The sequence below is a fragment of the Triticum dicoccoides genome, chromosome 2A (genome assembly GCF_002162155.2).
Source record: "Triticum dicoccoides isolate Atlit2015 ecotype Zavitan chromosome 2A, WEW_v2.0, whole genome shotgun sequence".
In the NCBI taxonomy this organism is placed as follows: Eukaryota; Viridiplantae; Streptophyta; class Magnoliopsida; order Poales; family Poaceae; genus Triticum; species Triticum dicoccoides.
The window spans coordinates 677,717,787-677,732,472 of record NC_041382.1 but is presented as its reverse complement, the minus strand read 5'-3'; the positions used below and the strand labels follow the sequence as shown (position 1 = coordinate 677,732,472).

At 46.6% G+C, this 14,686-nt stretch overlaps 2 protein-coding genes across 2 annotated transcripts; both read right to left on the bottom strand.

Moving 5' to 3' along the window:
• Positions 1-1,368: 1,368 nt before the first annotated feature.
• Positions 1,369-2,953, bottom strand: LOC119358093 (UPF0481 protein At3g47200-like). The gene has a single exon (XM_037624796.1). It carries the CDS (start codon positions 2,951-2,953, stop codon positions 1,400-1,402), a length of 1,554 nt encoding a protein of 517 aa, XP_037480693.1. The 3' UTR covers positions 1,369-1,399.
• Positions 2,954-3,352: 399 nt separating this feature from the next.
• Positions 3,353-6,374, bottom strand: LOC119356183 (uncharacterized protein At4g15545-like). The gene is made up of 9 exons (XM_037623108.1): positions 5,963-6,374; positions 5,818-5,886; positions 4,865-4,918; positions 4,681-4,756; positions 4,522-4,590; positions 4,182-4,424; positions 4,055-4,097; positions 3,908-3,986; positions 3,353-3,811 (listed from the first exon to the last, which is right to left on the bottom strand). Exons 1-9 carry the CDS (start codon positions 6,230-6,232, stop codon positions 3,719-3,721), a joined length of 996 nt encoding a protein of 331 aa, XP_037479005.1. The 5' UTR covers positions 6,233-6,374; the 3' UTR covers positions 3,353-3,718.
• Between the last annotated feature and the right edge of the window lie 8,312 nt (positions 6,375-14,686).

Below are 14,686 nucleotides of genomic sequence, written 5' to 3'. Positions count from 1 at the left end.
TAGTTTAATTTTTTTTTCAAATGCAATGAGTTGTGGTCATCATCAGGCATAACATTGCTCGGTTAGTTTAGGACCTCATGTATATGCTTTGGCACATAAGCACATGGTTGTTGGTAGTGCTCAATGGCGGAGCCACCTCAGCAAGCTCACCTCCACCGCGGCCTCCTCGAAGGTGCCATATTCACACGGCCGCACCCCCAATCCTCCACGCCCTACAGACCGGACCTCCTCTCACGCACCCCACATGACGGAAGCAAGCAAGGGGCGGCAACATCACCGGAGGAATCGTGCCCTGCTCACCTACCATCTCCCTCCGGCTACACCCAAATCCAGATCGGTGTCAGCTTTCATCATCACGGGCCATCCAGCGACTCCCTCTTGGCCCACTCCCATGCCAATGCCAGTGTCGTGCAAAAAATAGTGAAGGCGAACTAGCTACTTTTTTGTCGTTGCGGTTCTTCTAATCCGACAAGTTGCGACGAACAACACCTATGCCGATTTCAATCACGAACTCGTACTTTTTTTTAACAAGAACAACCAGCTCCTGGTGCTTAGGGTTGGTGGAATTGACAATTTATGTTGCGAGTCGCATATGTTTTCATACATGTTTCACTTTTAGTTTGACACCGGCCACCCCTTGGTTGCTTGTCACACTCCCCGCTGTAGTGCTAGCTCCCACTCATGACGAACACCTACGACTAAGAGCCCGTTCGGAAGCTCTCTCGCTTCCGCCAGTGGCCAGCTTCTCGGTCTTCTCGGTCAGCCAGCTTCTCACGGGAGAGAAATGAGTGTTCGGCAGCAGCGGCAACTCTCTTTTCCGTCAACATGGACCAGAGAGGAGGGGACCCCACCCTGCGAGGGCACTGGTTCGCTGGCTCTCCACATGCGGCAGCAAAACGAATCGTTTTCTTGACTTGGCGGTGGCATTCCTAGTAATTAAGCTGAACTTCTCCTCCGCTGGAAGCTGGGCTTGGGCAGCTTCTCAAATTTGCACTGGAGGCCGCCTCCGCTTCTTGAAGCTGGCTCCGCGGAGCCGAAGCGTTCGGCCAGCTTCCGAAGAAGCGGGAAGCGAGAGAGCTTCCGAACGGGCCCTAAGTCATGTACTCCTTTCATCTCATAATGCTGGCACATTCTGTTCTGTTTTACAAAAGTTTTGATTAAAACTACTCAATTTGTGTAATTTATTTAAACAACGTCTTAATTGTGTGGTAAATTTTACCAACAACTACCATACAACTAGTACTCCCTCCGTCACAGGGCGCGCTGGAATTCTCATGCATTTCCACAAACAGATAGATTTTAGGCGCATCTGATTTAATGATCACTTAATTAGGCCGTGATGCCCTTACAACTTAGTACTTCCTCTGTAAACTTTTATAAAAGCGTTTAGATCACTACTTTAGTTATTTTTAGGCTTGACTGCCTGGAGTAAACCGACAAGTGCGCCAACGATGGTCAGCACGGTGACGATAGTCTTCATGTTCTTGTAGCCAAACCTGTACACCATGGTGCGCACCGGCCTATGGACCCTGTAGTTCTCGATGGCCAGCATGGTGCGGACGTAGCATCTCCCGGGCCGCAGGTGCTTCTCCAGGCTGATGAAGAGGCGGAGAGCGTCCTCGTTGGTCAGCCCCGCTCCCCCCTGCAAGATGTGATTCGTGCGCAGCTCCTGCACGTCCTCCACGCGGTCCGTCACCATGCCCAGCAGGCAGAGGTACGAGCACACGGTGGACCGCTCCTCGTCGGCCTCGTAGAAGTCCGGAGTCGTGCACAGCTCCAGCGCCGCCATGTTGACGAGGAACCCCGCGTTCGCGTCGTCCAGGGACAGCGGCGCCAGGAAGAGCTCGCCGGAGAGCAACCCCTTCTTGACGCCCATCTCCTTCAGCTCCGCCCCCGTCTTGGTGGCCGTCAGCTGGATGCCCATCTCCGCGAGCTCCACGGCGCTCACGGAGATGGACACCTTCTCGGCCTTCTCGGATAGGCCGCGGGAGGAGGAGTCGGACGAGAGCTTGGTGCCGGTTCCGACGATGTAGTGCCGCAGGAGGCCGAGGAGGTGCGGCGGCGTGTAGCTGCTGTCCCACGCGGGAGGTTTCTCGCCGAGGGCCTGCCGGGCCTGCAGGGAGCCTTTCACGCGTCCGACGAGCTTCGGCAGGTCCAGGCCGGGCGCGGGCACGAAGCTCATGAGCGTCTCGACCACCACCCACGGGAGCTGGTTCTCGAGCAGCACGACGTCGGAGAAGATGCGGTCGGAGTCGGAGCTGAAGGCGCTCCTCAGCGCCGGGTCTACTGCCATCCCCTCCTCGTCGTCGTCGTCGTCGCCGTCCGTGCACGCGAACAGCAGGTACTGCAGCAGGAAGCAGCCGTCGAAGAACATCATGGGCTTGAAGTCGTCGTCAGCGAGACCCCGCACCCTGCCCTCGTCGTAGCAGCCGCGGGCCTCGTCGGCGACGGCGCAGACCGCGGCGTACACCTCCTCGACGGAGCGGCCCGAGGCCCTGACGAAGTGCCAGGAGGCCACGTGCTTGGTGCTCTCCATCTGCAGGACGGCGGGGCTCAGGCCGTGGTGGTAGGGGCCGATGGAGACGGTCCTGGGCGCGGCGTAGCGCTCGGCGAGGTCCACCATGCTCACCGGGAACAGATGGATCTTCGTCTCCGCCATGCCGAGCTTGTCCTCGAACGCCCGCGCTGCTTCCTCGAACGCCTCCACCGGACCGCTCCATTCGTACCGGCCATGGTGATTGTCAGTGGTGCTCTCCACCATGACCAGCTGGTGCTGGTGCTGCCGTCCGCTGGAGCTGACGGCCAGATCACCGTGGCTAGCAGCAGGAGCAGCGACTGTCATCTCCAGAGGGAGGCCAGGAACCCATGCAGTAGCTGCTGGCTCCATGGCCGCCGGACCCCCATTCCAGTAATCGGCCACGGCCAGCTGATACTCCCAAGGTACTTGCTGCATGTCAACAACCTAAGAGAACTACTGGAATCTACGTAACAAATACAAAATGGCCGAACTACCAGAGAATGAAGAGAGAAGAACAAGAGTTGAGAAGCAAAAGACTGCATCAGTTAACAAATACAAAATGGCCGAACTACCAGAGAATGAAGAGAGAAGAACAAGGTCTATTCGTCCTCTTTATAGACCAACCACAAGGTCTATTCATCGTAATAATATGCGGATTGCATAATGTACAGAGGAAACCTTTCGACTTTTTCGACGTGCAATGCAACACAACCTGGAGGAACCTTTTCAACTTTGGATCCATGATTAACATAGTATTAGGCTTTTATAATGTCATGATGATGTGCACGCCTTCACGAATCTGCAGGCTGAGTGTGCAGTAGGAAAGACAGGAGGTGCTGAAAACGAGCTTCAATTCACAAGTCAATTACACAGACCAATATATCTGACAAGTCTCAACTTCCACTTGTTCGCAAAAAGAAAAGAAACTTTTCCTTGTTGAAATGCATGCATGACCATACCCATTTACATCATGTTATTGAGGATGGCCGCACCAAAACTACAATGGCCTATGCACAGATTTCTAAGAATATGATCTTGTGATCATCGAGAACTCCAACGATACACGCTCTCTTGGAAACAGATGACCTGGCATAGGAATTATTACCCCAGCAGAATGGTACCGTCGTTTAGACGGAAGAGACATGCCGATGAACTAAACCAGCTTGTTCAAAAGAAGAAATACGGCAGCCTATGACAGGTTCACGATTGGTTGCGGTTAAGCATATTCTGGAAAGAAATGTATAAGTCTTTGTGCTCTGTTCCAAAAATCTCCTCTGCTTTTGACAAGGTGTCCTGTAGAAATTGATCAAGTAGAAATCATCACATTACATGTTTTTTGTGGATATACTAATGAACTGAGAGGTTATAAATACTGGTGAACCGTGCTACCTCTCGCGATTGTTTCTGTGCATTAAATTCCTTAATATTTGCCAAGAATGCTCCAAATTGCTCATAAGATAGTCGTGTCCTGGTATTTGTACCCACAAGTGTTATAGTATGAACAAACTAAAGAGAGTAGACAGCATAGTGACCAACCGTGCTTGTCGGAAGAATTCCTTTCCATCTATACGAGGTCGCCCTGGAAATATAAAAGAACAAACATGTTAAGGAACTATCCTAAATGAATATAGCAGACCCCCATTGATAATCCACTGTGTAAGACCTGTAAATGAGCGGCGTTGAGGAGAGACAGGGGCTGAATACTGATGACTTGATCCATTCCATGATGAAAATGCCGATTGGTCTTCAGAACGTGATCTTGTAGGCGATGTTGGACCAGAATAGAACTTCGGAGTGGATGGACCAGTTGAATATGCTAGTGGGGAACCACTAGAGGATGAAATAATTGGTGTTGAACCAGGAGTTATTTGGGGGGCTACATATGGTGTGATTGAGAACTGGTATCCTGTAAATACTTCCATAGTAAGCAACTGACAGTCGGAAAAAAAATGTAATATTTGTTATGATTTAGTTGTTCAACAGTAAGAGTTAACTAATGACACCTTGGGCTGATTCGGTGATTGTAGATCTGCTGGAAGTATTTGAAGAGGTGTGACTGCTTGAAACTTCATCTGTCCATTCAAATATTCAATATGAAATCAAGGGAAAGACACAAACTTTGTCTAAACAGAAGTTTTCGAACTTTTGAGGTTGAGCAGCACCTTTCCAGGAAGGACTCCGAGCGGTCCCACTATTTTCTGCATCTACATCACGATCTTCACCTGTTTCTGACAATTGCTGTGAAGTTTTGCAGGTAACATTACTTGTCACCAATCAAGACCAGCACAACCGAAACTAGAAATATCTGAGTAAGTGGGAAAGACCATATTGATTGATAATACTCACCAGTAAATTATCTTCACTCAGAGATTTCATCAACTGCTTCTTAAATGCCTCTAACTGCGAAGAACAAAAGTTCTTCAGTAATTCGTAAACTAGCAAGCAAAAAAAAAATCATGTTGATGTTGATTTGGATAATTAGAGTTATGATCAAGTTAACGGTAATTAGCATTCCCTTGTAAGCTCATACCAAGCATTGAGATGAATGGAGACAATAGTTACAGATTTGTGTAACCGACAGTAAAGCATTCATCAGTCACGGATCTTGTTTTCTTTCTTTCAAACCAATCACCACAAATCTGGTTTAGTATCTCGGTCTTCTAAATTTCTTTGTTTCAAAATTATCTACCCATCACAGGGTTCACTATGAGCACAACGAAGTCAAGTTAGTCTGCCAGCCACATCACCTTATCGCTTAATGGCCTGTTTTTAGTTGAAGCCCCAATACAAGTAAAACTGTACCGAATCGTTTGCAACACTGAAATTGACAAAACTAACAGGACTTGCAATCAGGATTTCGTAGTCCAGCCTAAGCTGATTGAAGCTGTGAAATTTCCATTATGCAACCTTGATAATAAGTCAAACAAAAGCTTTAACTTCCATCAGAGTGACACTAAAACTTACAGAAATTTGTGAAAGTGCAGTCAGCAGTGGAAAGACAAATTCCATCCAATTTCATGAAATGCTGAGTGTTCAGACTCCACCTTCGCCAATGGCCAACAATCATGGGCATTGGAAGCCACATCAAACCATAAACAGGCAAATTAAACTAACATGACACGTCTTTAGTCTAGGTTTGTACTAAATAGACACTACAAGTCTAAAATCCACGCTTCTAATCAAAATTAACAGGTTCCTCAAACAAATACACTCTAAGAATGAAAAATCCTAGTGAGAAATCAGAGAAATCCCACCAAGATCGGAGCTAAAAGATATATACAAAAAATGGGAAATCGCACCTTTGCCAAGTTCCTCGACAGCTTCTTGGCCGTCAGGGCGAGCGTGTCCCTCTCCTTCACCAGCTTCGCCTGCAATCAAGCACGACAGGCTAAGCACAAATCTGAATTTCACGGGGGACAAACGTGTCCGGCGACAGGAGCGCACGTTCTCGTCGAGCGCGGCGAGGAGGCGGGCGTCGGAGTCGGCGAGGCGGGCGCGGAGGTCGGCCTCGCCGCGGTCGCGGTCGGCGAGGTCCCTGCGGAGGCGCGCGACGTCGGCCTCGAGGCGGGAGACGCGGGACGCGATGGCCATGGAGGTGATCTTGCGCGCGACGTCCAGCTGCTCGTACGGGTCGGTGGGGATCACGGCCAGGATCTCGTCAGGCAGGTGGAAGTCCACCCCCGTGGCCGCCCCCGCCACCTCCTGCCTCGCCATCGCTGCCTCCGCCGCCGCCGGGTGCGGACGGGCAACGCCGGCGCTCCTGGGGGAGGTGGCGGCTGCGGCGGTCGTCGCCGGCGCCGGGGAGGGGCAGGACTGGAAATTTTCTAACGATGCGTTCTTTCCTTCCAATTTTTTAGTAGGAGTATATTTGTCTTTGGGATGTGATGTGGATTGGCAGCTGTATACTGTTGGAGCTCCAACTCATTTTTCCATGCCGCGCACGGTTTCCATGTTTGCTTTGTCTTGGCTTCCTTTTCTTTTGTCCATTTTTCTTCCTAAAATTTTGTATTCACGCTACTTTCTAAAAAGGTTTAATGAACTTTTCTTTGTTGTCTTTTTGGTCTTCTGCTAGTGGCATATACAGTCGCACCCACAAGATAAATAAGGGTTGGTAGGAAAAGGCTCATACGAAAATGATACGGTTATGTAAATTAATATGTGATTGAATGGTCAGAGCATTCACAGATCTGGAAAATCAGGCCAAATATATGGCCGCGGGTGCACCTGCATCCTTTTCTTCGCCTGCATCCTTGTTGCATGCCCCGTTGCTGCCATAGTCGCCCTCGCCGTCTCGTAGTCCCTACACTCGTTGATCTTTTTCTTCTTCTTCTCAAGCCACTTCTTGGCATGCTTATCCAAGAGGCTTTCGTCCATCAATATAATATTCGCATCCTCCGCGTCCCGTGCGATTTGCAACCTCTCTTTCTCGAGCTCAATCTATCCAAATGTCTTGGCCTTCTTGAGCTCCCATTTGATTGCCGTCTCTTGCTTCTCCAACTGGATCTTCTCCCTCTCACTTTTCAGCTTCTTCTCTGTCCTCTCTCGATCCCCATCCTTCCACTTATTTTGTGTATTCAACATGAGCTTGTACCTCTCCTTCTTGTTCTCCCTCACCGCAAAAATGCATGTTCATATGGACGACATTTTTGTAGTCGCGGCGTCACGGGAGGCCCTTGCCTTCTCCCAATTGTTCCCCATGACTTGCTGGTTATCCTTTGGCATGGTGGCTCTTCCATTCTCCACGAAAATATATTCCTCTTGTTCGTCCAACCCATTTGATTGCTGGGAGCTTGAGCCATCATTCCTCTTCTTGTCGGCCTTGAGATCGCCCATAAGTTGTGTCCATTTTGGTCGGCCATTCAATATGATTCAACAATAGCTAAACGCAAATGACTTCTTCTTTGTTTTGTGAAACATAGTGGCTGCCACCGCCGTCTAGCAAACGAAATATGTATGAGCATGAGAATGCAGAAAAAAACAAGCATACGCAAATGATGACAAGATGAAGTAGCTTATGTGAGCTGTCACTCCCATCACATTTTGAGGGTGTCCGGTCACTTGTGAGTAGTAACCGACATACTTGTTCACTTCCCCTTGAATGCTACCCATCGATGTCGGAGAGATGCGACATTACGGTTCGTGACTATATGATGCGTGAAGGAAATATGCCCTAGAGGCAATAATAAAGTTAATATTTATTTCCTTATATCATGATAAATGTTTATTATTCATGCTAGAATTGTATTAACCGGAAACATAAACATGTGTGAATACATGGACAAACAGAGTGTCACTAGTATGCCTCTACTTGACTAGCTCGTTAATTAAAGATGGTTATGTTTTCTAACCATAGACATGAGTTGTCATTTGATTAACGGGATCACATCATTAGGAGAATGATGTGATTGACTTGACCCATTCGGTTAGCTTAGCACTTGATCGTTTAGTATGTTGCTATTGCTTTCTTCATGACTTATACATGTTCCTATGACTATGAGATTATGCAACTCCTGTTTACCGGAGGAACACTTTATGTGCTACCAAATGTCACAACGTAACTAGGTGATTATAAAGGTGTTCTACAGGTGTCTCCGAAGGTACTTGTTGGGTTGGCGTATTTCGAGATTAGGATTTGTCACTCCGATTGTCGGAGAGGTATCTCTGGGCCCACTCGGTAATACACATCACTATAAGCCTTGCAAGTATTGTAACTAATGAGTTAGTTGTAGAATGATGTATTACGGAACGAGTAAAGAGACTTGCCGGTAACGAGATTGAACTAGGTATTGAGATACCGACAATCGAATCCCGGGCAAGTAACATACCGATGACAAAGGGAACAACGTATGTTGTTATGCGGTTTGACCGATAAAGATCTTCATAGAATATGTAGGAGCCAATATGAGCATCCAGGTTCCGCTATTGGTTATTGACCGGAGACGTGTCTCGGTCATGTCTATATTGTTCTCGAACCTGTAGGGTCCGCACGCTTAAAGTTCGGTGACGATCGGTATTGTGAGTTTTAGTGTTTTGATGTACCGAAGGTAGTTCGGAGTCCCAGATATGATCACGGACATAACGAGGAGTCTCGAAATGGTCGAGACGTAAAAATCGATATATTGGACGACTATGTTTGGACACCGGAAGGGTTTCGGGAGGTTTCGGGCATATACCGGAGTACCGGGGGGTTACCGGAACCCCCCGGGAGTTAATTGGGCCTCATGGGCCCTAGTGGGAGAAGAGGAGGGGTGGCCAGGGAAGCCGCGCGCCCCCTCCCCCTCTAGTCCGAATTGGACAAGGAGGGGGGCGCCCCCCTTTTCCTTCTCTTCCCCTCTCTCTTCCTTCCCTTCTCCTACTCCTACTTGGAAGGGAGGCCTACTCCCGGTGGGAGTAGGACTCCTTGCTACCTCTTGAACACTGTGTTGGATTTCCTTGAAGAGGAAAGGATGATGCGGCAAAGTAGCATAAGTATTTCCCTCAGTTTTTGAGAACCAAGATATCAATCCAGTAGGAGGCTACGCGCGAGTCCCTCGTACCTGCACAAAGCAAATAACTCCTCGCAACCAACGCGATAAGGGGTTGTCAATCCCTTCACGGTCACTTACGAGAGTGAGATCTGATAGAGATGATAGATAATATTTTTTGTATTTTTAGGATAAAGATGCAAAGTAAAAAAAAGCAAAGTAAAAAAGAAAAGGCAATAATAAAGTGATGGAAGATTAATATGATGAAGATAGACCCTGAGGCCATAGATTTCACTAGTGGCTTCTCTCAAGAGCATAAGTATTTTACGGTGGGTGAACGAATTACTATTGAGCAATTGACAGAATTGAGCATAGTTATGAGAATATCTAGGTATGATCATGTATATAGGCATCACGTCCGAGACAAGTAGACCGACTCCTGCCTGCATCTACTACTATTACTCCACTCATCGACCGCTATCCAGCATGCATCTAGAGTATTAAGTTAAAAACAGAGTAACGCCTTAAGCAAGATGACATGATGTAGAGGGATAAATTCATGCAATATGATAAAAACCTCATCTTGTTATCCTCGATGGCAATAATACAATACGTGTCTTGCTGCCCCTACTGTCACTGGGAAAGGACACCGCAAGATTGAACCCAAAGCTAAGCACTTCTCCCATTGCAAGAAAAACCAATCTAGTAGGCCAAACCAAACTGATAATTCGAAGAGACTTGCAAAGATAACCAATCATACATCAAAGAATTTAGAGAAGATTCAAATATTGTTCATAGATAATCTTGATCATAAACCACAATTCATCGGTCTCAACAAACACACCGCAAAAAGAAGATTACATCGAATAGATCTCCACGAGAGAGGGGGAGAACATTGTATTGAGATCCAAAAAGAGAGAAGAAGCCATCTAGCTACTAACTATGGACCCGAAGGTCTGAGGTAAACTACTCACACTTCATCGGAGGGGCTATGATGATGTAGAAGCCCTCCGTGGTGAATGCCCTCTCCGGCGGAGCTCCGGAACAGGCCCCAAGATGGGATCTCGTGGGTATAGAAGGTTGTGGCGGTGGAATTAGGTTTTTGGCTCCGTATCTGATCGTTTGGGGGTATGTAGGTATATATAGGAGGAAGAAGTATGTCGGTGGAGCTTCGGGGGCCCCATGAGGGTGGGGCGCGCTTAGGGGGGAGGGCGCGCCCCCCTACCTCGTGCCCACCTCGAAGCTTCCTTGGCGTAGGGTCCAAGTCTCCTGGGTCATATTCGGTGAGAAAATCACGTTCCCGAAGGTTTCATTCCGTTTGGACTCCGTTTGATATTTCGTTTCTTCGAAACTCTGAAATAGGCAAAAAACAACAATTCTGGGTTGGGCCTTCGGTTAATAGGTTAGTCCTAAAAATAATATAAAAGTGGAAAATAAAGCCCAATATGGTCCAAAACAGTAGATAATATAGCATGGAGCAATCAAAAATTATAGATACGTTGGAGACGTATCACTCCTCAGGGGGCGCGCCTAGGGAGGCCGGCCTCCTCCCTCCTTTATATACGGGGAGGGGGCACCCCTTGGAGACACAACAATTGATCATTGATCTCTTAGCCGTGTGCAGTGCCCCCCTCCACCGTAATCCACCTTGATAATATCGTAGCGGTGCTTAGGCGAAGCCCTGCGTCGGTAGCATCATCATCACCGTCATCACACCGTCGTGCTGACAAAACTCTCCGGCGAAGCTCTGCTGGATCGGAGCTCGCGGGACGTCATCGAGTTGAACGTGTGCTGAACTCGGAGGTGTCGTGCGTTCGGTACTTGGATCGGTCGGATCGTGAAGACGTACGACTACATCAACCACGTTGTGCTAATGCTTCCGCTTTCGGTCTACGAGGGTATGTGAACACACTCTCCCCTCTCGTTGCTATGCATCACCATGATCCTGTGTGTACGTAGGAAAATTTTGAAATTACTACGTTCCCCAATATTGGCATCCGAGCCAGGTTTTATGCGTAGATGTTATATGCACGAGTAGAACACAAGTGAGTTGTGGGCGATACAAGTCATACTACTTACCAGCATGTCACACTTTCGTTCAGAGATATTGTTGGATGAAGCGGCCCGGACCGACATTACGCGTACGCTTACGCGAGACTGGTTTTACCGCCGTGCTTTGCACACAGGTGACTAGCGGGTGTCAGTTTCTCCAACTTTAGTTGAATCAAGTGTGGCTACGCCCGGTCCTTGAGAAGGTTAAAACAGCACTAACTTGACAAACTATCGTTGTGTTTTTGATGCGTAGGTAAGAACGGTTCTTACTCAGCCCGTAGCAGCCACGTAAAACTTGCAACAAACAAAGTAGAGGACGTCTAACTTGTTTTTGTAGGGCATATTGTGATGTGATATGGTCAAGACATGATGCTAAATTTTATTGTATGAGATAATCATGTTTTGTGACCGAGTTATCGGCAACTGGCATGAACGGTTGTCGCTTTATTGTATGCAATGCAATCACCCTGTAATTGCTTTACTTTATCACTAAGCGGTAGCGATAGTCGTAGAAGTAATAGTTGGCGAGACGACAATGATGCTACGATGGAGATCAAGGTGTCGCGCCGGTGACGATGGTGATCATGACGGTGCTTCGGAGATGGAGATCACAAGCACAAGATGATGATGGCCATATCATATCACTTATATTGATTGCATGTGATGTTTATCCTTTATGCATCTTTTTTTGCTTTGATTGACGGTAGCATTATAAGATGATCTCTCACTAAATTTCAAGGTAAAAGTGTTTTCCCTGAGTATGCACTGTTGCCAAAGTTCGTCGTGTCGATGATCGGGTGTGATAAGCTCAACGTTCATCTACAACGGGTGCAAGCCAGTTTTGCACACGCAGAATACTCGGGTTAAACTTGACGAGCCTAGCATATGCAGATATGGCCTCGGAACACTGAGACCGAAAGGTCGAGCGTGAATCATATAGTAGATATGATCAACATAATGATGTTCACCATTGAAAACTACTCCATTTCACATGATGATCGGTTATGGTTTAGTTGATTTAGATTACGTGATCACTTAGATGATTAGAGGGATGTCTATTTCAGTGGGAGTTCTTAAGTAACATGATTAACTGAACTTAAATTTATCATGAACTTAGTACGTGATAGTATTTTGCTTGTCTATGTTGTTGTAGATAGATAGCCCGTGCTGTTGTTCCGTTGAATTTTAATGCATTCCTTGAGAAAGCAAAGTTGAAAGATGATGGTAGCAATTACATGGACTGGGTTCGTAACTTGAGGATTATCCTCATTGCCGCACAGAAGAATTACGTCCTGGAAGCACCGCTAGGTGCCAAACCTGCTGCAGGAGCAACACCAGATGTTATGAACGTCTCGCAGAGCAAAGCTGATGACTACTCGATAGTTCAGTGTGCCATGCTTTACGGCTTAGAACTGGGACTTCAACAACGTTTTGAACATCATGGAGCATATGAGATGTTCCAGGAGTTGAAGTTAATATTTCAAGCAAATGCCTGGATTGAGAGATATGAAGTCTCCAATAAGTTCTACAGCTGCAAGATGGAGAAGAATAGTTCTATTAGTGAGCATATACTCAGAATGTCTGGGTATAACAATCACTTAATTCAACCGGGAGTTAATCTTCCGGATGATAGTGTTATTGACATAATTCTTCAATCACTGCCACCAAGCTACAAGAGCTTCGTGATGAACTATAACATGCAAGGGATGGATAAGACGATTCCCGAGCTCTTCGCAATGCTAAAGGTTGCGGAGGTAGAAATCAAGAAGGAGCATAAACTGTTGATGGTCAACAAGACCACCAGTTTCAAGAAAAAGGGCAAAGGGAAGAAGAAGGGGAACTTCAAGAAGAACGGCAAACAAGTTGTTGTTCAGGAGAAGAAACCCAAGTCTGGACCCAAGCCTGAGACTGAGTGCTTCTACTGCAAGCAAACTGGTCACTGGAAGCGGAATTGCCCCAAGTATTTGGCGGATAAGAAGAATGGCAAGGTGAACAAAGGTATATGTGATATACATATTATTGATGTGTACCTTACTAAAGCTTGAAGTAGCACCTGGGGATTTGATACTGGTTCTGTTGCTAATATTTGCAACTCGAAACAGGGACTACAGATTAAGCGAAGACTGGCTAAGGACGAGGTGACGATGCGCGTGGGAAATGGTTCCAAAGTCGATGTGATCGCCGTCGGCACGCTACCTCTACATCTATCTTCGAGATTAGTTTTAGACCTAAATAATTGTTATTTGGTGCCAGCGTTGAGCATGAACATTATATTTGGATCTTGTTCGATGCGAGACGGTTATTCATTTAAATTTGAGAATAATGGTTGTTCTATTTATATGAGTAATATATTTTATGGTCATGCACCCTTGAAGAGTGGTCTATTTGTGTTAAATCTTGATATTAGTGACACACATATTCATAATGTTGAAACCAAAAGATGCAGAGTTGATAATGATAGTGCAACTTATTTGTGGCACTGCCGTTTGGGTCATATTGGTGTAAAGCGCATGAAGAAACTCCATACTGATGGACTTTTGGAATCACTTAATTATGAATCACTTGGTACTTGCGAACCATGCCTCATGGGAAAGATGACTAAAACGCCATTCTTCGAAACAATGGAGTGAGCAACAGATTTGTTGAAAATCATACGTACTGATGTATGTGGTCCGATGAATATTGAGGCTCGTGGTGGGTATCGTTATTTTCTCACCTTCACAGATGATTTGAGCAGATATGGGTATATCTACTTAATGAAACATAAGTCTGAAACGTTTGAAAAGTTCAAAGAATTTCAGAGTGAAGTGGAAAATCATCGTAACAAGAAAATAAAGTTTCTACGATCTGATCGTGGAGGAGAATATTTGAGTTACGAGTTTGGTCTATATTTGAAACAATGCAGAATAGTTTCGCAACTCACGCCACCCGGAACACCATAGCGTAATGGTGTGTCCGAACATTGTAATCGTACTTTACTAGATATGGTGCGATCTACACTACTAGGGAAAATCCTATACACAGAATCTTACCAGCAGCGCACTTTAAAATAAGGCGCTGCTGCTACGTAGCAGTAGCGCGCGCAAACAAAACTCGCTGCTGAAATAAATATAGCAGTAGCGCGCCCGCTGAAAGATGTGCTACTGCTACAATTCCCACGACGCCGATGCGAGGCTAGTTCTAGAAGCAGCACGTTATCATGAAGAGCGCTACTGCTACGGATCATAGCAGCAGCGCATTTCACCAATAAGCGCTACTGCTAAGTTTACTACAAAAATTTAGTCCCACCTCGTTCCATGAAGAGAGTTTCTACCGCCTTAAGTATGTTACTTCTCAAACTTTGACAAGCACTTGGTCTTCATTGAACTCTATGTGTAGAATTTGTGGCCACAATATGAGTCTTCACTGGTTCCTAAACCGGTGAAGACTCATATTGACAAATTAGATTGTACACAAAAATATCGTTGATGATCAATATAGTTTTGATGTCTATTTTTACATGCTGACACATAGCAGCAGCGCGTTCTTTGTGAAAGGCGCTACTGCTAGGTAGTTTAGCAGTAGCGCCTTTCTCTATAGCGCGCTACTGCTAAGCCATTCCATCTCCCACCCCCACTCTCCTCTATCCGATCCACTCACACTCACACACTCA

Bases quoted from the DNA above. Each gene is read 5' to 3' on its own strand.
- LOC119358093 (XM_037624796.1), bottom strand. From the start codon at position 2,953: ATGCAGCAAGTACCTTGGGAGTATCAGCTGGCCGTGGCCGATTACTGG.
- LOC119356183 (XM_037623108.1), bottom strand. From the start codon at position 6,232: ATGGCGAGGCAGGAGGTGGCGGGGGCGGCCACGGGGGTGGACTTCCAC. The intron at 5,887-5,962 runs GTGCGCTCCTGT...GCTTGATTGCAG, and splicing joins TCGCCGCGCTCGACGAGAAC to GCGAAGCTGGTGAAGGAGAG. The intron at 3,812-3,907 runs GTAGCACGGTTC...CAATTTCTACAG, and splicing joins CACAGAAACAATCGCGAGAG to GACACCTTGTCAAAAGCAGA.